The sequence below is a fragment of the Manis pentadactyla genome, chromosome 14 (genome assembly GCF_030020395.1).
Source record: "Manis pentadactyla isolate mManPen7 chromosome 14, mManPen7.hap1, whole genome shotgun sequence".
Classification (NCBI taxonomy): domain Eukaryota; kingdom Metazoa; phylum Chordata; class Mammalia; order Pholidota; family Manidae; genus Manis; species Manis pentadactyla.
In genome coordinates, this window is record NC_080032.1 from 56,261,808 (window position 1) to 56,283,055 (window position 21,248).

Sequence of the window (21,248 nt, forward strand, 5' to 3'; positions counted from 1 at the left end):
CCAGCAGGTTGCATGCTGGGGTGGGCCCAACCTAACCCTCAGTAGGCATCCTCAGTGACTCTCATCTTCTTTAGTGACACAAACCTACTCTTGCCTAGGGACCAGGGCAGTGGTCTGACAGCTCAGCCTCCATACTGCCCCAGTTGCCCACAGGCATGGGCATTGAACGTGCTCCTCCTGTGGAAGATGGACACCAGGCTGGGGGTGGGGCTGTGGTCTGGCACTCTGGGTGGTTAAATGTGTTTTGAGCGGAAAAGAAAAATAAAGAGACATAGTCAAGGGGAGCATGTGTATTTAAAACTCCTCCCCTTCATTTTCTTCTTCAAATGAATCAGTCCCTACTTCTTCATAATCCTTCTCCAGGGCAGCCAGGTCCTCCCTGGCCTCAGAAAATTCTCCCTCTTCCATCCCCTCTCCGACGTACCAATGCACAAAGGCCCGCTTGGCATACATGAGGTCAAACTTGTGGTCGAGGCGGGCCCAGGCCTCCGCGATTGCCGTGGTGTTGCTCAGCATGCACACAGCCCTCTGCACCTTGGCCAGGTCCCCTCCCGGCACCACAGTGGGGGGCTGGTAGTTGATGCCCACCTGAGGAAAAGAGAAGGAGGGGGAACAACAAAGGCAGATGCAGGGTGGCTGCTGGGTAAGTCAAGACTAGTCACCTTGGTGATACGGTGTGGTGCAAGGCACAGCCTGGGTGTGGGAGCAGGCTGGGAAGCAGGAAGGCAGAAAGAGGTGAGCATTGGAATTAAAAGTGAGTGCGATTGGGTATGGCACACTCAAGAGGAAGGGCTGAGGAATCCAAAGAGGAGAAGAGGCAGAGGAGGACGAGCTGGCAACAGGTAGAAATGTTGGTGGGAGATTCCAGTAGACAAAAGAGGGTGATGGGTGAGATTATCATTAAGGGGCCTAAGGGGGGTGAACAGGACATATTTATCTCTAAAGAGGAAATAGATTGGCTTTTAGAGGCAAATTAACTTCTAGACTTGAAGTTATTATAGTTTATTCTTTCCCAAATGGTCATCTGAAGTTCCTCTTAGTTATCCTGTCAATAAATTTAGGGAAGTTTTCTCTGCCAAGGGTGGAGGGCTGTTTAAAAGGGCTTGGAGCTATTCCAGGGCAATAAATAAAAAGATCCCAAAGGCTCTGGAGATGGTTTACCAGGCCCTGTGTCTCTGGGGAATAGGGCTTCTTGAAAGAAAAGCAAGGACTCCAGAGAAACTTAAAACTCTTGCTTGTATGAGCCAACTTCCCAAGTTCTGGTAGCATCACAGGGCCCTCCAAGCTAACCCACGCCCAGCCTCATGGTGGGCCACTATCCAGGAAGTATCCCTTCTTCCCACACACAGATCCCAAACCAAAGCCAAGCCCAGGAACTGCAGGAAACTGGAAGAAGTCTAAGGTGACAAATTAATATTTATGCAACACTCAGAACCACAGTACTATCCAAAATATACCCATCCAACCCAGGGCAGCGGGCCTCAATTGTCAGTCTCTTGAATTCAGAGCTTTAGAATGTTTGTCGTCTTGAGAGGTGGAGGTGGAAGAGGCAGAAGGCTGCACAGCAAGGTGGGTAGACCATGAAAGGAATTCACAATGGTCTATCATTCCTCTTGGTGGTGGAGGTGATGCAAAGGACCAAAAATGAGAAGGGGAGGGGCAATGAATGTAACCTTTGCTGTATCATATACTTTACAAGAGCTGCCCCTGGCCAACAAAAGCTCTATGCCTGGGTCCGACTCCCTCCCTCTTGAACAATAGTAGTCTTGACCTGTGTCAACTTCAGATGACCCTTGGGGAGAATGCAAGAGGATGAAGTTCAAAAACATCTACCCTCCTAGCATGTGTTTTTCTGAGAAGCAGCAAAAGATGCTAGCACCACCTTATCTTTCTGGACATAACCCCAGAGCTTCAGCTTAAAATGAAGGGGAGAAAATGGGGGAGCATCACCTGTTTGTCAACTTCCCCATCATCCTCACATATCCATTTCTTGGCTTTTTTTCCTGTTCATTTTCCTATTAGCTTGTTTTGTTGTTGTTTCCGTTTGAAAAAGAAGAAAGGCCTCCATTTTTTGGAAGATCTTGACTGTTTTTGAATGACTAGAACAGCCACATAGTCTAGGGGCATAGCCTAGTGGGGAGGGGCAGTGAGGAAGAACGCTGCACTCCCTCAGTAGGAGGTCAGCCAGGCCAAAGCCTCACATGCGAACAGGTCACCAAGAGACTGGCATTTGGAGCCTTGTTTTTTAAATCCCATAGGAAAACAGAGACATGTGCATCTCTGCAACTCCAGCTACTGGTACAAACACCCCTGGTGCTCAGTAAACCTCTAAATTACTGAAGGCCCAATGTGGTGGTGGGAGGGGGTGCTAATTAATGTAAATGATGGCAGTCATTTTGATGGTGGAATCTGACTAAAGACCATAGGAACACAGGACAAAGCAGTCAAGTGGCTCAAAGCACAGCCAGCTTCATGCCTTGCCAGTGCCATTCACAGCTGTGGCTTTTAACATCCAACACTCCCTGGTCCTAGGATCCAGGGGTCTTCCCTAGCTATTCAGTCTCCCCACTGACCCTCCAAGTCTGGCACTTTCCAGACTGATCTACAACAGGCTTCCTTAGCTTCTGCTTACACCTGGTTAATCGAAAATGTCAGTTTCAAAATGTGATCCACAATCATATAACCATAAAATTTTTCATCCTTATTCTAAATTGATTAAGACTTATAGGGTGATTATTTAATTTTTCAAAATAAATTGGGAGAAGAGTATATTATCTGTTAGAGGAGAGAATTGCACCTCCCTGGCAACCGGAATGATTTGGTGAATTCCATTCTCTGATCTCTTGTCCTATCACAGCTCTCTCCCCTGACTCACCTGCCCATCCCACTGTCCACACAGACTCTTTCTAGCCTTGTTCACTGCTCCCTATACAAGAAAAGCCCTCTTCTGCCTGACCTCTGAGATGCTTGCAGATCTTAAGGTGGGAACAGTAGAGACTAGTCTTCCTCCCCTTCTTTCCACAGTCCTTTCAAATAAAGTCTCTCCTTACTGAAAATAAATGAGCTAGTGAATGAATGGAATTAATTTTACATTTGGCTGAAGCCCTTCCTCCCACATCATCCCATAAAGCCTCAAGCTCCCATGGAATTGTACACGAGCTGAGGCCCTGGGGGTCACACATGTCCCTCCCCAATCCTTGGTGACCCCTCTACTCCTCTCATTGTCTGGCACTTCCCTAAGTCATCATCTCTCACCTTGAAGCCTGTGGGACACCAGTCTACAAACTGGATGGTCCTCTTGGTCTTGATGGCAGCAATGGCGACATTCACATCCTTGGGCACCACGTCTCCCCGGTAGAGCATGCAGCAGGCCATGTACTTGCCATGTCTCGGGTCACACTTCACCATCTGGCTGTTGGGCTCGAAACAGGAGCTGGTTATCTCAGCCACGGAGAGTTGTTCATGATAGGCTTTCTCAGCAGAGATGATGGGTGCATAGGTCACCAGTGGGAAGTGGATGCGAGGGTAGGGCACCAGGTTGGTCTGGAATTCGGTGAGGTCCACATTGAGGGCCCCATCAAAGCGGAGAGAGGCCGTGATGGATGACACAATCTGGCTGATGAGGCGGTTGAGGTTGGTGTAGGTGGGGCGCTCAATGTCTAGGTTCCTGCGGCAGATGTCATAGATGGCCTCGTTGTCCACCATGAACGCACAGTCTGAATGCTCCAGGGTGGTGTGCGTGGTCAGGATGGAATTGTAGGGCTCAACCACTGCAGTGGAGACCTGGGGTGCTGGGTAGATAGCAAACTCGAGCTTGGACTTCTTGCCATAATCCAGGGAGAGGCGTTCCATCAGCAGAGAAGTGAAGCCAGAGCCAGTGCCCCCGCCAAAACTGTGGAAGATCAGGAAGCCCTGCAACCCAGAGCAGGCATCTGTCTGGGGGGTATGGAGCAAGAAGAAACCATGAAGACAAGTCTCAGAAATGCTCACGGGGGTCACAGCAGGTCCTCCTCTCTGTCTGCCCCACTCTGCCCTCCCACACACATTTTTATGCAGGAGAAATCAAAACAACCTTGAAGGAGTAAGGAAACTGAAGAACATATACAAACATGTGAACATATACAAAAAGGGAGCTGAATAGATCTTGGGAGGATCAGCTAAAATCTGGGGCGGCAAACTGGACACACACATGCCTCTAGGTAGGAGAAGGGCCCGGCGCAGCAGTCTGGTTGGATGGAGTGTGAGAGCTGAGGAGCGTGGCGGGACGGCCCGGCTCCTGCCCCTCTCCCCTCCCCTGTCATCTGATTTTCAGCCCATCTGGAAGGTGACTCGGAATACCAATTTCAGAAGTATGAGTGGAGTCAGAGAGCTTGAGTTTTAATGCCAATTTTGCCATATCCCAGGTGTAAAACCCTGAGAAATTTACTGAACCTCTCCCGACTCTTTTCTTCTTGGTAAAAGTGGGATGATTAAAGAGACTCATCTCCCAGGGTTATTGTGATAACTAAATGAGATAGCATAATACGCTGAGCAAGGACATGACATATAGTAAGCAGTCAATGTTAGCTCTTATCAGAACTGAGAGTTCTTAGAATCACAGAATTTTCCCATTGGGTGTGATCAATGATCATTCAATTGAGCGGTTCTCAACTGTTGGGGATCACAGACAGCTCTGAGGCTGATGATCCCTATGAGCCCTCCTCTAAACAGAAAAGTGAACATGTGAACATATACAAAAATTTGGCATCCTTAGCTCCCAAGTAAAGAACCCCTGATCAAGTCCAACCTTTCCCAGCAGACAAAGAAATTCACCCAGTGACTCACTCAGAGCTTTCTAGTTAATCCAAACTGCCACTCTCTAGCTGTGTGACCTGGGCTAGGTTACTGAACCACCCTGACCCTCAATTTCTTCCTCTATGAAGTACAGGGAAGCAACCTCCTTTGTGTCATTCATTTCTAAGGGGGTTAAATAAAGGAATGTACCTAACTGACATTTGTAAGTGCTGAAATGTATCAATGATCTCTTCCTTTTCCAAGTTAAATGTTTTTTGACCTATGCTTCCAAAAAAGCAAAGAGCTTAGCTGACTTATTCCTGGAATTTCCCGCAGATACCACCATAGAGTGAAGTATTAATAGGGAGGGCATCAGACTACAGGGTAGTCCATGATGTCCAGAGAGAGGAAGGCGCACCATCCCTGTGAATATGTCTTATAGAAAATAAGCAGAAATTCCCACATTTTAGGAATTCTATATTGAGAGGAGCCACAGATTATGTCTATAGTCATCCTGTACAGAGAGGACCAAGTTCAAGCCTGCCCACTTTAGCCTGACTCACCAATTCCCTGCCCTTGTTGACACTTACCAGCTTCCGTATGCGGTCCAGCACCAGGTCAATACTCTCCTTGCCCACTGTGTAGTGGCCCCGGGCATAGTTGTTAGCAGCATCCTCCTTGCCGGTGATCAGCTGCTCTGGGTGGAACAGCTGGCGGTAGGTTCCTGCCCGAACCTCATCTGCCGGGAGAAGGGACCATGAGTTCTTTCTTCCTGGTTTCTAGAGGAGATGCCTCCTTCCCCATTAGAACACCTTATAACAACTTCTGGGTCTCCATTTCCCCACCTGAAAAACCCCCCTGGAGTCAAACCAGACACCCTGTTGTAAATCTGCAAATGGCTAAGAGAATCCCAGGATAACACAGGCACTAATGGAACCCAGAGCTTGTGACAAGCAGGCAGTGAAAAGCTGGCTGCTCTACTGGCTGGAACTTCAAAAAGCCTTAGGTTTACAAGCTCACCGAACCCTGAGGTTGATTGCCTCTCCTTCCTTTAATTTTTTCTTACATGCTGCAAGGATACCCATAAAATTAACCCAACTTTACTTGCATTAAAATGTTCTAGGGACACAGAGAAACATTCAGGGTGATCTTCCCAGGCCCTAGGCTCTCCCAGGAATTGTCCCACTTCGAGTTGCAGCAAGACTGTCAGGGGGGCTTTGCACATATCCGATGGTCCACACAAAGTGAACACACAGCAGGTCGAGGTGCATCAGGCCCCAACCACAACCCATCTTCTCTTTGGCCTTCCTGTACTCCCACAGGGGAGATTGCCCATTTGCACAAAGGCCTGGGGGGTAATCTGCACTTTTGTCTTTGTACAAAGTATCCAAGGGGTGGGGTACCTAGAGTCCACTGCCCTTGAAGATTAGGGTTTAAACATTAGACATTTGCTCAGACATCTCTGTGAAATGTATCTGTCCCTTGCTTGGTGAGCTAGTGTTGAAGCTGAGGAAGTCCTGATGTTGCAGTGAGGATTGACCCAGGGGAAATGGTGCTGGGGTGGGGAGGGCCTCAAAGTGAGCTGGCAAGAATACTGCCCCAACACAAGTCAGTTTCTGTTTTCTTAGATCCAGATGAGTTCCATTCTAAAACTACAGTAACCTCTGGCTGCAAGAGAACATGCCTGTTATTCCGTTTAGTGTGTAAGATCCAGAAAGGTTACACCAGACCCAAGAGCACAGACTGCAATTATTATAGACTCAGAAACCTACACTTTGAGAAATTGATGTCTCCCTAGAATTTAAAATTTTATCTTTATTTTTTACCCTTAGTATTTAGCAAAGAATAATTTCAATCTGTCTCGGCAGTTTAAGGGGTTTAAGTTCTGCATAGATTTTGTTCTGCATAGATTTGAGCAATAATGGGAAAGCAGGGAGCAGGGATCCCTATTCAAAGACTCCCCAAGACTACGGGGAATTCAAGGGCCTAACAGAAATCATGTGGGCTGGAGAGGCTGTGGTGGGGCCAGCCTCACCTTCCAGGCAGAGATTTTGCCTCCCTAGCTCTCACAGACCAGAGCCTCTGCAGTTTCCTGGCGTCTTCTGTGCAGAGTCCCAGCCCACACTCACCTACTACAGTGGGCTCTAGATCCACCATAACAGCCCGGGGCACGTGCTTCCCATTGCCAGTCTCACTGAAAAAAGTGGTGAATGAGTCATCATCGTTGATCTTGCTGGCCTGGGCACCAAAGGTGCCATCCGCCTGGATACCATGTTCCAGGCAGAAGAGCTCCCAGCAGGCGTTTCCGATCTGAACTCCCGCCTGACCCACGTGGACTGATATGCATTCCCGCTGTGTGGGGGATACAGAAGCAAGGTCAGAGAGTGCGAGGCCCATCCAAGCCTTGTCCTATGTTCCTGCATCTGAGCACTTGTCTCTCCCTGGCATTCAGCTCGCAGAGTATCCATTGCTCCCAGCATGCCCTGCAGAACCAGGCAGGCCTGAGGTCTCAGGTGTCCAGGTGCCAGGGCTGCTGGCCTGCTATGGCTCTGAAGGACAGCCATGGTTTTGTGGTTTTCTCTAAACGTCACTTGCCAGGGCTAATCCTTTGTGCCAGGAAAAGGAAAAAGGGGCTGTTGCATAGATGAAACAAGGGGCCAACTCCCGACCATGAGACTCCCATACTGAGGGAAGCAAAGGGAAAACCAGTGGTAACAGCAGATGCGATCCCCAAATGCTCCACCATACATGGGGGCAGCGTTCCTGCTCACGCCCAGACCACAACTTTCCTAGACAACAGTAACACACACACAGTCTCAGAATGTCCTGGAGCAGGTGAACTCATGGAAGGAATATGCTTCATTAGTGTGTATCATCGGTGTCTTTAGTTTTCTGGTTACAAATATAGGAATAAAGGGTTGGCGCGGAAGCGAGGGTGTGTGGGAGCTTGTAAATTAGGCTCTTCCTGAACTCTGAGAAGCTGGAAAATTTATTTGTAGCCACCATAACCTGTTAAGGCCCTGTGTTAAATAAAGCTGATCTTTAGAGTGTCCTTATCTCTGTGTCACTCTGGTGTGAAGCCACAGTGACCTGATTGGTCTTAGTATTAACAGCTTAGGATGGGGAGGGGTGCATGAGGGGGAGGGGATGAACCTGTGAGGGAGTGTGAGTATAGAAACCCAGCATGGGGTTTTGCTAGGAGGAGGCCTCATGACCCCTCCCTGTGGGGAGGCAATGGCTGGCACAGGCGGCTCTGTGCCCTTGATGCCCTCCAGACCCTGGCAGGGAAGCATGTGCCTGGTCTGTGGGTTTCTATTCTTACTCATGACCTGACGTGGCATTTTCCAGCACCAGGTAACCAAAGCCAGGGGCAGAGCCTCCGGAGTTCATGGCTGGGCACAGAAACACATCCAGCCAGAACATGGGGCTCCCAGGAACCTGGAGGTTCCCTGAGCATGGCAGCAGGGCAGCCAACCTGAGTAGCATCGGACGGGGTTGGGGGGGGAGGGCCCACAGTTCCCTAATTGGCAGTCACACCTGAGCACCCACTCTCCACCTGTGTCTGTGCCCTTGCCTTTGGAGGGACCGTGGACACCTGTTCACGGCAGCCCTAGTCAGGAATACAGCCCAGCTGTGTGTCCCTGAGGCTGGTGGCCAGCGAAAGGCTCCTCTCACAAAGGTGCCCACACCCAGAGTTTGAAGCTTGTCCTCTCAGCTCACTGGCTGTGCTGTTCCTGAACCTCCTCATCTGCAAGTAATGTGTCCTCCATGGTTACTGCTGTCTTTTCACCATTGTTTTATTATCATGCCTCCTCAGAGCTGTATCCCCCCCGGGAGAGGCACATGTGGAAAGTCAGGGGCCTCAGGTCCCATCCCACTCACCTTTTCTATTTTTTAGGAGATCTACTTTCTGCCTTCACCTTAGGACTCAGTTCAGGCCTAGGGAGAGCAGTGTCCCACACTCAGAAGCCACCCACAACCAGTACATGCCTGACGAGGCCACATCGCATCCGTCATGCGGCCACAGCTTCCTAAGGCAGCTTTGGCACTGCTTGGCCCTGGCCTTCAGCCTCCTAGGCCTCCCCTCCCCACACCCCAGCCTCCTTCCAGGCCCCTGTAAGCACGTCCTTCTGGAGTATTCTGGGCTTTTTCAGCAAGGATGCAGGGATATTTCAGGAATACCCAAAGTTCATAGGAGGAAGAGTAAAGGACCTTGGACCTGAAACCACCATCTTGGTGGCATCAATGTTTTTAGCCTCTTTTGATGTTACACACACTGATAAATGCACATTCTTCATAGGCAAAATCTCTCTCCTCCCTCCCTCTCTCACACACCCTTAGGAAGAGCTACTTTCCCTGTTAAGCTAATTCACAGGAGTAACTGAAGGTAAAAACTAGACTCAGAAGTAACTGGCACATTCATAGGTGCTTCCAAAAGCCCAAAGTGGCTACCCCACTCAAGAAAAAAGGAAGGCCTCCCAGTGCCACCCCCACTACAGGGACCAGAGCTCCTTGCAGAAATGCAGGTTGCTAGGTGTGGGACAAGGAACTTGTAGGCTGAGCCTGGAGCATCTGACAGTGCCTCAAAGTACAGAAGCTAATGCAGACTGTGATGACGTCAAAAGATCTCAGGAACCACCTGAAGGGGCTCCCACTGCCCAAAATGAGATAATCTGAGCATCTGATTACAATGAAACAGGAAGTATAAGTAAAAATGCACAAGGCCTTAGTGTTATTTATAAAAGAAAGCCCCCATAAATAAAACTCATTCCTTCCCTTCCAAACAGCCCTGTTGATGAGGGAAAGCTAACAAAATAATGTTGGATTATCAATATACAAGGAATTACATATTAAGAAATATTGCTACATTATGGTTTTAATCACATAATTAATTTGGATAAGGATGCCTACTATTCAGTGAATGGTTTATGGGGAGAGAACCAAATATTCACATAGTGCCAAAGAACCCGTTACTTACAGGTCATAAGGGGAAAGGTAAGCACAAGGGTCACCAGCCCAACACTGGGCTCAGTCCCAACACCACTAATAGCGAGAAAAGCAGACGTTTGGGGCCTCCTGTGATGCACTGTGACATCCCGCCGCCACCACGAGGAGCACTTGTCAAAATACTCAGCCTTAAGCCACTAAACCCTTGGGATTTAGCTTCAATCTTACAGAAAACACAGATATCACAGGGATGAGTTAAGGTGACATCAAGACAATAAAATAAATCCACAAGGTAGAACATTCTACAGGGCAATCAATCTACGTTTTTAATTCAGGAGAAGTAAAGGAGAAGGGAGGTTCCATATCAGAAAAAACTGAAGGAACATAACAGCCACATATAGGTATCTATTTGGGGGACAAATAGGGAAATTGATTAATTTTGTTAAGTGTGATAATGAAAGTGTAGTTAAGTATGAAAATGTCATTTTTTAGAGAAGCTTCTGAAGAATTTGGGGTAAAGTGGCATGATTCTGTATTTTACTTTAAAATAGTTTATCATAGGAGCAGAAGTACAACATACAGAATACAACCAATAATACCTGGTCTGGCAATGGAGTAAACACACTTGTCATGGCAAGCATCTAGTAATGTATATAATTATCGAATCACTATGTTATACACCTGAAATCAACATAATAATGTACATCAACTTTATTTCAATAAAAAATAAAATACTTTTAGCAGCAGAGTAAATATGGCAGAAAATAACTATTAAGTCTAGATAATAGATACATGGGTGACACCATATGACTATACTTTTCTGGAGGTTTGAAATTTTTCATACTAAAAAGAAAATAAAAGGAACTAAAGAGCAGGAGGAAGGCCCCCACTCACCCGAATAACCATGTCCTGAGGGGCCCATGCTATTTCTGTCTCATTTCACTCAGTCATTCATTCAACTAACCCTTTCTAAGAGCTTAATTTGTGAGGGTAAACAAGAATTTTAAAGCTACATGAAGAAATCACAAGTGCAATGAAAACCTGCATGAGCTCTCGCAGGGCGGTCGGATCTGCGCCCAGCCGCGGCGTTCCGACACGACACACGTCTTGCGCCTGCCCCAGGAGGCAAGGACGGAGCAGCTCCCCGGCTCAATGCTGAGCCCCTTCTCCAGCCCCTCGCTCTGACCCCCTAGGCAGTCGCAGGGCAGACCCCACGCTGATGGCCTGGGGAGGTCGGCCCTTGTGCCCAAGGAAGGTCATCCTCCTGTCACGACAAGGATGTTACATTAGTTAGAATGTTTAGGAGACTAGAACTAGACTGACCCCAAAGGTCAGCAGATAGAATTCTCTCCCCATGATTTTACAGATGCAAAAGCTAAGGCTCAGAAAGGTAAAGGGAGAGATGCAAGATTTCACAGCTCTGTGCAAAAGAGCCCAGACTAGAATTCAGATCTGCCGACCTCGGCCTGAGTTCTTTGCTTGACACCACACAACCTCTCATTTGCTCTCTGAACTTCCAGAGTCCCAGGGTGCCCACTCCTACTTCAGTGCAAGTCTACATTGCCGAGCAAGGCCAAGCCTCGGGAGAAATCTCCACACAGGGAAAAGCTCCAGGACAGAGAGAAACTGAGACGAGCCCATGGTGGCTGTTCTTTGAAAATGGGTCATCCTCCTCAGAACCAGAACCTGCTTCTCGGGGCTGCTGTGTGTGGGGGGTGGGGCCACAGAGAGGAAGGTGACCCAGCAGAGGATATTTTATCGTGCAACCCTCACGAACTAGAACTGGAAAGACTGGTGCCTGCTCCTGTGCCTCCTACAACGCTATGGTCTTAGGGGTAAGAAGGCATTGAGAGGCACTGACCAACTCCTGTCCATCCTTCAGGTCTCTCATTCAACATCACTTCCTACAGGAAGCCTAGAAAACCACAAACCAGCCTAGGGCCCTTACTACACGCTCCCATAACCCCCTTCTTCCCTACCATTGCATTTATCACAGATATTATAGTTGCTTGCTCAATTTGCTGACTTTCTGTGTAGTGACAGTAAGTTCTGTGAGGTTGAGCAATGCTTGTTTACTCACTGAATCCCCAGCATCAAGCATCCTGCCTGAACACAGTGAGAGCTGGCTAAACACGGGGTGGTGGTGGGGCTTACAGTCTCCTTAACAAGAACAGCAAGTGCCTAACAGGCAAAGGGAGTTCAAAGGAGAAAAAAGCAACTTCTAGCTTGGTTTCCCAGAAGAGGAATATTTGCAGAGACCTTGAAGAATTTAGACATGCTGACACGATCATCTTAGCTGGATTTAGGAGCCATGTGAACACGTGGCAGGAGAATTTAAGGCAGGTCCCACAAACTGCTCAGTTTGTCTGCAGCGTGGGCTCATGAAGCACAGAACGATGAGACATCTGCAGCACCATGACCGGCACCGGGGGGAGGGAAGGAGAGTCTATGCTTCGTAGAACATCAAAAAAAGAACTTCTAGAACATTACAGCCCTTTTATAATTCCACTGCAAGAAACCTTTCCTATGTCAGTCCTAAATTATTCCTTCTTTGACATTACTCATCTCCTTTTGCTTTGCTCTCCGAAGACTAAAATCAGCTAATCACGATCCTCTGAAAAAGGAGGTTTGTTGCTTTAAAAACCATTTTGAAGTATCACAACACAGTAAAACTGGCATATTACCTAGGAAAGGAACTGACCCAGACGGGCTGCGCTGCGCGTGTCCTGTGAGAAGCCCAGCCAGCACGCAGACTGCTGGCCACCTGCATGGTCAAATTACTACATCTAATTATTTCTAGCTGTCAGGCTGGGATAATAAAGCACCTGTATTTTAGTATCTAGGTCAGAGATGACAAGTAAAAAGTAGATCCACAGTGTTACAGAGGGATAATTAAAGTAAGAACAAATGTGATTCATGAGAGATTGAATTATCTCTGTTCAAAGCCCCCCCCCCAACCCCGCCCATCACAGCATACTTGGAATCACCGAGAACGGAGGATGGAGAGCAGGCCAAAGCGGCGAGAACAAGGGGGCGACTGGAACCCACATCAGTGAGTGCAGGTGGCCTGGGTGAGGGCATCAGACGGCAGGCGCTGCACAGGCCACAGGAGGGATGACATAAGGGGTGACAGACCGGCCTGAGGCAAGGCAGGAGGCAGGTGTGTTTGGCAAGTGGACTCCCAGCATAAAAGATGGTTAGATGTCAGAAGACCCCTGAGCTTTAGCTGACACTGGGAGGCAAGAACTAGGACGGAGTTTTCATCTGATGCACAGCGCCCATCCCCTTTTCCCTTTCTCTTCTACAGCTCATTGTCAGGGGAAACTCTCCCAGGAAGACACTGACGGGAAATGTCAACCACCTAGGCCACAGACAGCATTGTGGGTCTCTGGGTGGTCAAAGGCAAAAGGGGAAGAGCACCCCAAGAGCACCACCTCCCTACCCACCCCCAGCACTGGCCCTTCTCGCCAGCTGCTGCATCCTCAAAATTTATTTTTGACTTTTCATTGTCCCATAAGATCATTCGGTCCCCCCCACCCCGGAAAGGACACTGAGCAGGAGCGTGAACCCTGTAGCTCTGCATGGGCCTGACCAGGGCTTGGATGCTCTCTGAGGGCACACGCCAGTGCTGCCTTACTGACCCAGCACCTTGGCCCCACCACTGCCTGGGGAGTGGGTCCCTGTCAGGCTCCTCTGCTGCTCCAAGGCAGGTATCCAGTGGTCTCTGGGACACCCGCACTTGGTTGGGGGAAGGGGGGGTGCAGCAGGACCCAAGCGCTCCTCTGCATGCAGAATTTAAGCATGCAGCACCCTGCAGAATTCAGCCTACACAGAGGCCGCTGGCAGAGGGCGGCAGAGAGACAGGGTCCACCCGAACAGCTCCCCTCCCTTCCAATTACCCATATTTGTGGGGAGATGGGCTCTTTGTTGCCATTTAATGACTATGCCCATGCGAACTCAGCTGGTGCTCCCCGTCCAGAAGGAATGTAGCTGGGGAGGCCGCATAGCAGATGCTCTCACCTACTGGAAACAAGCCGCCCTGCCAAGAGAGTTAATGCTGCGCCGGGTACCACTGACTTGGAGCGCCTGGCCAGGGCTCTCCACACCACTTCCCAAGCAAGAGGCCTCGTCTCAGTTTCCGGCCGAGCTGCTAACAGAAGGGACACTGGAGCAGATGCGAATACTGTCGGAGAATCGGTCCTCCCTGGGCCCTACCGAAATGCTGACTCTAATTCTCCTTAACACAGCAGAGGGAAGGTGAGCACGTGGCCTGGCTGCCTGAAACTAACCAGTTGCCGGAAGCAAAGTCCTTTCTGGGGATTCTAGCTGCATCATTCCAGCCTTTCGTGAATGACTCAAGGGATCTTTAAAAACAGGTTCTATGAAGATAAAAAATGTTTTCTCATCAACATAATGCTGCCCGTGCAAGAAAATATTCTAAATGAAGCTTGCCAGACAAAATTCAGATATTCTCTTTCCAAAATATTCAACCATAGGTTTTCAGTTAAACATCCAAATTCTTTAGCACATTGAAAATAAGGTTTTACTGCTTAAAATTTTTTATTTACTCGGTATTTTCAGAAGCTTGCCTATTGACTACACATCAAAATGTGCTTCTAGGGCTAGACTGTGATCCTTGGCACCCAGTAAATAGGCCTCTCTAAGGCTCCTCTGAGAGCCACTATGGCGTTCGGGAAAAAATTAAAACACGCAAGAAAAGGCACTTTGAAAATTATAAAGCACTAGCTACATACTAGATATTATGAATATTAAATATCAAATCCTGAGTATGCTGCCTAGTATTTGCTCAGAATAATGGCAGAGAGGAAAAGGGGAATAAATAAAGCAGATTCATCACAAGTAGGTTAGTTGTTGAAATTGGACAAGGCATTTATTTACAGGGGTTCATTATACTAGTCTCTCTCCTCTCTATATTTTAAATTATAATAAAAAGTTTAAAATAGGAAAACTGGGTGGACCCTTGGAAATTTGAAACATAAGCCCTTTTCATTTTGTGGACAAAGGGGGAAAAAAATGCAGTCCAGAGAGGCTGAGTGACCTTCTTGAAGCCACACAGTTAACTGCAGAGCCAGGATCGGAAATTCTGAACTCCCAGCTCTGGGCTCCTTCTATGGCTCCACACCAGCGGCCTCAGGCAGGAGTGGATTCCTGTGGTTATTATCTCCAATATTCCCCAAGTTCTTTGAGCTCCCAGGTGTGTCTGGGAGCATGCTCATACAAGGACAGGCGGGGTCAGACTTGGAGCTAGAAACAGCAAGGCAGAGGGCCGGAGCCAGAGGGCCTGGGCACTCTCCAAAATGAGCAGAAGCCAGGGGAGGGAGGAGGTTCTGCCAGGCCTGTGCTGTCACTGACACCTGAAGTGAGAATGCCCAGAGAACTTGACCTTGGCCTATGAGACATGCTCATTCGGCTCCCCTCACCTCCCAGCCTTTCCAGACCACCACCTATTTCCCAAATACTAGGGCTCTGGTCAAGGAAATTCTCAGTTTCCAGGCGTTCAAGGAAGTAGGTTGGAGGCAAATTTTATTTGCCAGGGCGCACTGGGGTGAAGGAAGGGATTCCAGAGAGTCAAACTCCAGAGTTTGGGAAGGCCCCCTCCAAGCCTGAGAGATAGGGGTGGGGTGGGAAAGGAGCTGCCCCCCGGACTCCCAAGGCAACGTGGGAAACAAGGTAAGTCTGAGGTCCCCTTGCCCTCCAGGGGGGTACTCTGGCGTCACAGTCCTTGTGACCTTCACCACTGGACAGAGGGGAACTGGAGAGGGCGCCAGGTGCCTGGGCAGCTGAGCACTCACGGCCAGGTGACCCAAGTCCAAGCAGAGCCCCAGGAGAGGGCAGAGAATGGCCAAGCCTGGGGGACATGGTGCCCTGAGGTCCCTGTCACATTCGGTTGGGTCTGGGGACTCCATTTCGCCCACTCCCACCCCCAGACGTCCAGCCAAGCCCGCTGCATGGGGAATCCCTGGCCTGTCCCCTTTGTCCCTCACTCTGGTCCCTGAGCTACCCACCAGAGCCCATCACATGTCACTTCTGCACCTAGCCCCTGCATGCACACCCTCCCCAGGTATCTACTTTCCCTCTACGATAAAAGGGAGTGGCCCCAGTGGCTCCGGCTCAAGGGCCCAGAACCCCTCGACCCTGAACTGACACCCCCAGGAGACTTCAAGTTCTGCAGACCCACAGCGATGGGCGGGTCAGCCCCCGCGTGGACGCAGCTCGCATCCTCTGCCGTGTCCCGGCCCCCTACCCTGTCCCCTGCCCCAGCCCCTGTCTCTTGCTTCGGCCCTGGCCCCCTTGCCCCTGCCCCGGCCCTGGTCCCCTGCCCCGGACCGGAAAGGCTCACCATCGCGGCCGCTCGCCTCGCCTGCTCGCCTCGCAGCTGCGCCTGCCCACCCCTACTGCTCCAGATACAGCCGCCTCCGCGGTTGTGACATCCTGGGCGGGCGGGGGCCGGGACGGACACGCTGGGCCAGCAGCCGCCCCGCAGCATCACAGCGCCCGGAGGGAGGGGCCGGGCAGGTCATAATCGCGGCTCCCCGCCTCCCGCGGCCGCAGCCCAGCCTCGCGCGCCGCCAGCCTGGGTCCCGCAGCCCTTGGGGCTGCCGTTCTGGCTCGAGCTGCTGAGAGAAAATGTGAAACTGCACTTAAACAAAATGTTCGCCGCCTTGCAAACTTTCGTTCTCTTCCTGCTCCAAACCCTGGCCGCGGCCGGCAGGACTGCCCCGGCAGGAAAGGCGCCCCCCTGGGGCTTAGCTGAGGGTCCTCCTCCTCTCCCAGGAGAGTGCAGGGTGGTCCCTGTCCTCTTCCAGGAGAGTGCAGGGTGGTCCCTGGGCTACCACCAGGAACGGCCCCAGCGGCCACTGCTCTGGCAGTCACGGGAGAAACATACAGAAAACTCCTGGTACACAGCGTTGCTAGGTACCGCAGCTGCTCCTGTCTCTCCACCCCAGGGCGTTATCAGGCCTCCAGAGCTACTTTCAAAAGTCTTTCTTGATATAGTTATCATCTCTCTTCCCTCTTTTAAGTCCTATATGTAGAGAATGACCTCAGGGTTCTCGCTGCCTCCTGGCTCAGTAATAGGACCTCAGCTGGTTACTGAAGGGCAAGGCTTTACTGCTTTCCCTCCGGTTGGAGAGGGGTGGCGGCTGCTGGGTCTGGCCTTGCAGGAGCCCCTCTCTGCACAGTTCAGATTCTGGCCACATTATTAAACCTCCCTCTGCCTCTGCCTCCCCTCCCCCCAACCCCCTCCTGCCCAGGTGGCCAGCAGAGTCATTTGCAGCCCTTGGTCTCGCTGCAGAGACCACCTGCGCTGAGACATGTAACAGATCTCCTGACTTCTCTCCCTTTCCTCAGGCACCCCACCAACCCCAGTCACTCCAGGCAAATTGATGGCTTTTCACTACAGAGAGCTGCTTTGACCAGATGGAGTTACTCTCCAAGTTGCAACCACAGATACAGATGAACCTTCCCTTCCCTTCCTAAGGGGTGCCCATCTCTAGTCTGTAGAGAATGAGAATGCTTTTTTCCTATGTAGCAATTTGTTCTGCTGACTGCTCACTTGTACATTTTTCCTATTTATACTATGAGCTTCTAGAGGTCAGGACATGTGTCTTAATCATCTTTGCATCCAAGGCAGTACCAAACACTTTACCTATCGACACATGCAGTGCTTACTAAACCATGAGCTGAATTTTTGTCTAATGTTAAATGCTGAAAATTGAGAGTCATGGTAAAGCTAACCTTCAAGCACATGGTAAATGGTCAAAAAAGGATAATGACGGTTATTAACCATGTATTTCTCTCTCTTCCAAACTCCTATAGCACAGTCTAATACTTCTTCCACACATGGATCACTTCCTACTTTGAATACTAGGTACGTGTGAGTGTACATGTGTTTAAATATTCCTACTAAATCAGAACACCTTGAGGGCAGGGGTTGTGTTACTCATCTTAGAGCCCTCCCCATCAAAGTATCTAGTTGAATGCATCAAAGATGCTCAATAAATTGTTGAATAAATTGATTTTTCAAGTTTTCTTTGTGAACGAGCAAGAATGTTGTGAACAGATTCTTAATATCTTAATGATAATACTAGTGATTATGATGGCATTCAACTGCCTTTCAGTATTACTGATGTCGGGGTTCTTGTGTGCGGAGTTGAAGAATGAACTTAGCAAACACCCAAGGTAGAAGAGCCAGGGAGTGGCTTTAGTGAGAGGACAGAGGTTCTGGCTCACACCAGGAGGGGACAAGAGAGCCTGTAGTGGTGCCTTTTCTAGGGGTTTTATAGATAGTTGAGGATTTGGGGGAAGCTGAAAAAAAGGCTTAGGGGCGTGGACTTGTTAAGTGATCCGTAAATATTTAGAATTAACTTAACACAAGAAATTTACTGCCCTGATTTCTCCCTGGGATACCAGCATCTTGGTCTAGGGAGCATATCAAACAAGGCTGCCTGCCCAGCCCCCAAGGAGGGCTGAGTTACTGTCTGCTAAAGAGTAAGTTAAGAATCCTACTTCTTAACTTCCTGGGTGTTAAAATGCAATCTTATCTTTAAGATGGAATCTTTCCTGCCTTGCACTATATTGTTTGTGACTGAGTTTGCCTGCTGTATTAATTGCCCAGGTTATATATTACTTGATTAGGAGCTGAAGGAGGAAAAGCAGCATCTGGGCAAAGTTAAAGATAAACTGGGCCTTTTAGCATCAGGCTGAAGTAAATTTTACAATAGCCTCATTTAATTAACACAATGAAGACATGGACTATGCTGAGGTATTTTCTTATCTGGGGGATGTTCAAACATTCCAGGCCAAGTTACTCTTGGCTTTTTAGTCTTAACTAATCTCACTGAAGACTGCTTATATTCCTAGTTTGATAATTTACTTTAGAGAATTAATGAGACTCTGACTTTGTTTAATACGGAGTTTTGGTAGGGGTCTTTTTCCAGAGGCCCTCACCCTACTTTGACTACACCCACAGTTCCTGCCTCAGTATAACACCCTCTGAACCTCATCAAACTTCCCTTTATGAGGTTTATAGCTGGAGAGTGCCATGGCTTCCCCATAAATGCTAGATATAGCACCCTCTTTGGCTCCAGGGAGATTTTTTTTAAAAGGGGGTAGCTGGTATGGACTGAATCATGCCCCCCACCAAATTCATATGTTGAAGCCCTAAATCCAATGTGTATTTGGAGATCTGACTGTATTACCTACCTTTCCAGAGGTAATTAAGGTTAAAGAAGGTCATAAGAGTGGGGCCCTAATCCACTACGACTACTGTTCTTATAAGGAGAGGAAGAGACAGGAGGAGCAGTGCAGGGGAGGGCTGCCTGAGGACACGGGGAGGGCAGCTGTCCGCAGACCAGGAAGACACTCTCACTGAAATTTACCCTGCTGGATCTCAGTCTTGGGACTTCCAGCCTCCAGAACCGTGAGGAAATTAATTTCTGTTGTGTGACCCAACCAGCCTGTTGGATTTTGTTATGGCACCTGGGGCAGACTAAGGTGTTTACTTCTTTTTGGTTTTTAAGTCCTCTGACTTAACAATTATTTGACTTGTGGCCACCGAGGTTTCACTGAGGCACTCCATTCCCACCTCCATCCTGTGCCTTTCTCCCTGAGAAGCAGCTTGGAAAGAAAGAAAGGCATGTTTTGTTAGTCTCTGTGATAGTTCATTTTATGTGTAAATTTTAGTGGGCCACAGGATGCCCAGACATTTGGTCAGACATGATTCTGGGTGTATCTTGAGGGTGTTTTTGAAAGATGGACATTTGAGTCACTGGACTGAGTACAGCAGATGGCCCTTCTGAGCGGGGAGGCGGTGCTCATTCAGTCCACTGAAAACTTGAATAGAACAAAAAGCCTAAGGAAACGGCTGCCTGCTTGACTGTGTGAGCTGGAACATCAGCTACAGATCCTGGGACATCTCAGCCTCCATAATGACATAAGCTAATTCCTTATAATAAATCTACAGAGATAGATACAGAAGTAGAGGCAGAGATAAAGGTCTCCATCTAGATGTATAGATATAGACATATCTCCTATTGGTTATGCTAGGCAGGAAAATAGATATGAGCAGGGTGGAAAGAGAAAAAGGCCAGGAAAGTCCACTAAAAAGACGCAAAGTTAATCAATTAAAACCCAAAAGCCAGGAGTAACTTGGCCTGGAATGTTTGAATGTTCCCCAGATGAAGGAAGGTACCTCAGCATAGCCCATGTCTTTATTGTGTTAACCATGCAGGTCCAGCCATAAACAACATAGTAAAAAGCAGGAAGAATTCCATCTTAAAGATTGTATTTTAATACCCAGGAAGTTAAGAAGTAAGATTCTTAACTTATTCTTTAGCAAACAGACAATAACGCAGCCCACCTTGGGGGCTGGGCAGGTGGTCTTGTTTGATCTGCTCCCAGACTAAGAATGCCCAGTACCCCAGGGAGAAATCAGAGCAGGAAGTTCCTTGTGTTAAATTAATTCTAAGTATTCAAAGACCACTTAACAGGTATGCATCCCAGGCCTTAGTCACATTCCTAAAGAATCCTTAAAAGGGGGAACCCCCAACCTTTTGGGGTGCTCCTCTCTTTGAAGTCACCCACACTTTCTAAGTGTGTAACCTTTTAATCTTAAACTTTCTCTCTCCAACCTTTCAGGGCGCCTCTCCTTGCTGAGGTTGCCTGCTGCACTTTTTCTCTCTTTATCTTTAAATAAAACTTTTACTCTGCTTCACTACTGTGTCTCTGCCCTTCAATTCTTTGTTGTGGTGGGGACAAGGACCGAGCAAAATACACAACGCTTCCCCAACAGTTCTGTTTCTCTGGCAAACCCTAACATAGTCCCCTTGTGGCAAGTGAAGAAGATGAAGCCAAATCCAGACTATTTACAAGAAAGCAACTTCCTGGACAGTGTGATGTAGGCCTTGTGAGGAAATCACCGCACCTCTGCCACATTCCAGCTACTATGTGTGTATTTCTTCTTGAATGAATATTTTTGCTGTAGGGTTACATTCTCAAATATAATAATAATAGTGATAGCCTAAAAAACTAGGCCACACCCACCTGAGTAGGAGGTAGTTTCTATCAATCACCCAGGAGAAGAGTCTTCATATTTATGCACTTATCATTTATATAGTACTTCCTGAGCCCTTTCTATGTACCAGACACCATGCTAAGGGCTCACCCCTTTCACTGCTTTCAAAAACCATAGAAATTAAGATTTTTATTTTCCCCATTTACAGACAGAGAATTGAGACAGTGAGCTCTTATTCCTGATCAACAACTGGTAAGAGGCAGAGCTGCGGTTGCCCTCAGGGTGTCTGAGACCACAGACAGACTCAAATGTATTACACTACCTCTAAACTGGAACTGAAGGAGCAAACCGTGGATAGGGAGGGCTTGGATTCATTCTCTTCGCTTAGACTTTGAGAGTCCAGATGTCCAGGCTGGTGCTCCAGGTGGTGGACGCTGAAGGTGGAGTTTACCCTGAGGGAGCCTGCGGGCCCCTGAGGCAGAGATACAGGAGA

At 48.6% G+C, this 21,248-nt stretch overlaps 1 protein-coding gene across 3 annotated transcripts; it reads right to left on the reverse strand.

Moving 5' to 3' along the window:
- Nucleotides 1-275: 275 nt before the first annotated feature.
- On the reverse strand, nt 276-16,329 carry TUBA8 (tubulin alpha 8). 3 transcript variants are annotated; one of them, XM_036932500.2, is made up of 5 exons: nt 16,082-16,329; nt 6,903-7,125; nt 5,364-5,512; nt 3,256-3,936; nt 276-588 (listed from the first exon to the last, which is right to left on the reverse strand). In XM_036932500.2, the coding sequence occupies exons 1-5, from the start codon at nt 16,226-16,228 to the stop codon at nt 295-297; spliced, it is 1,494 nt and encodes a 497-aa protein (XP_036788395.1). In that variant the 5' UTR covers nt 16,229-16,329; the 3' UTR covers nt 276-294. The 3 variants fall into 3 exon arrangements, with proteins under 3 accessions (XP_036788395.1, XP_036788396.1, XP_057347855.1); XM_036932501.2 differs by lacking the exon at nt 16,082-16,329 and adding an exon at nt 10,762-10,976; XM_057491872.1 differs by lacking the exon at nt 6,903-7,125 and having other exon boundaries at nt 16,082-16,103.
- Nucleotides 16,330-21,248: the final 4,919 nt, after the last annotated feature.

Coding starts and splice junctions, on each gene's coding strand:
- TUBA8 (XM_036932500.2), bottom strand. CDS start 16,228: ATGCTGCGGGGCGGCTGCTGGCCCAGCGTGTCCGTCCCGGCCCCCGCC. Junction 5,513..6,902: donor TCTAGAGCCCACTGTAGTAG/GTGAGTGTGGGC, acceptor TTCTCCCGGCAG/ATGAGGTTCGGGCAGGAACC. Junction 589..3,255: donor GGTGTCCCACAGGCTTCAAG/GTGAGAGATGAT, acceptor TCTTTTCCTCAG/GTGGGCATCAACTACCAGCC.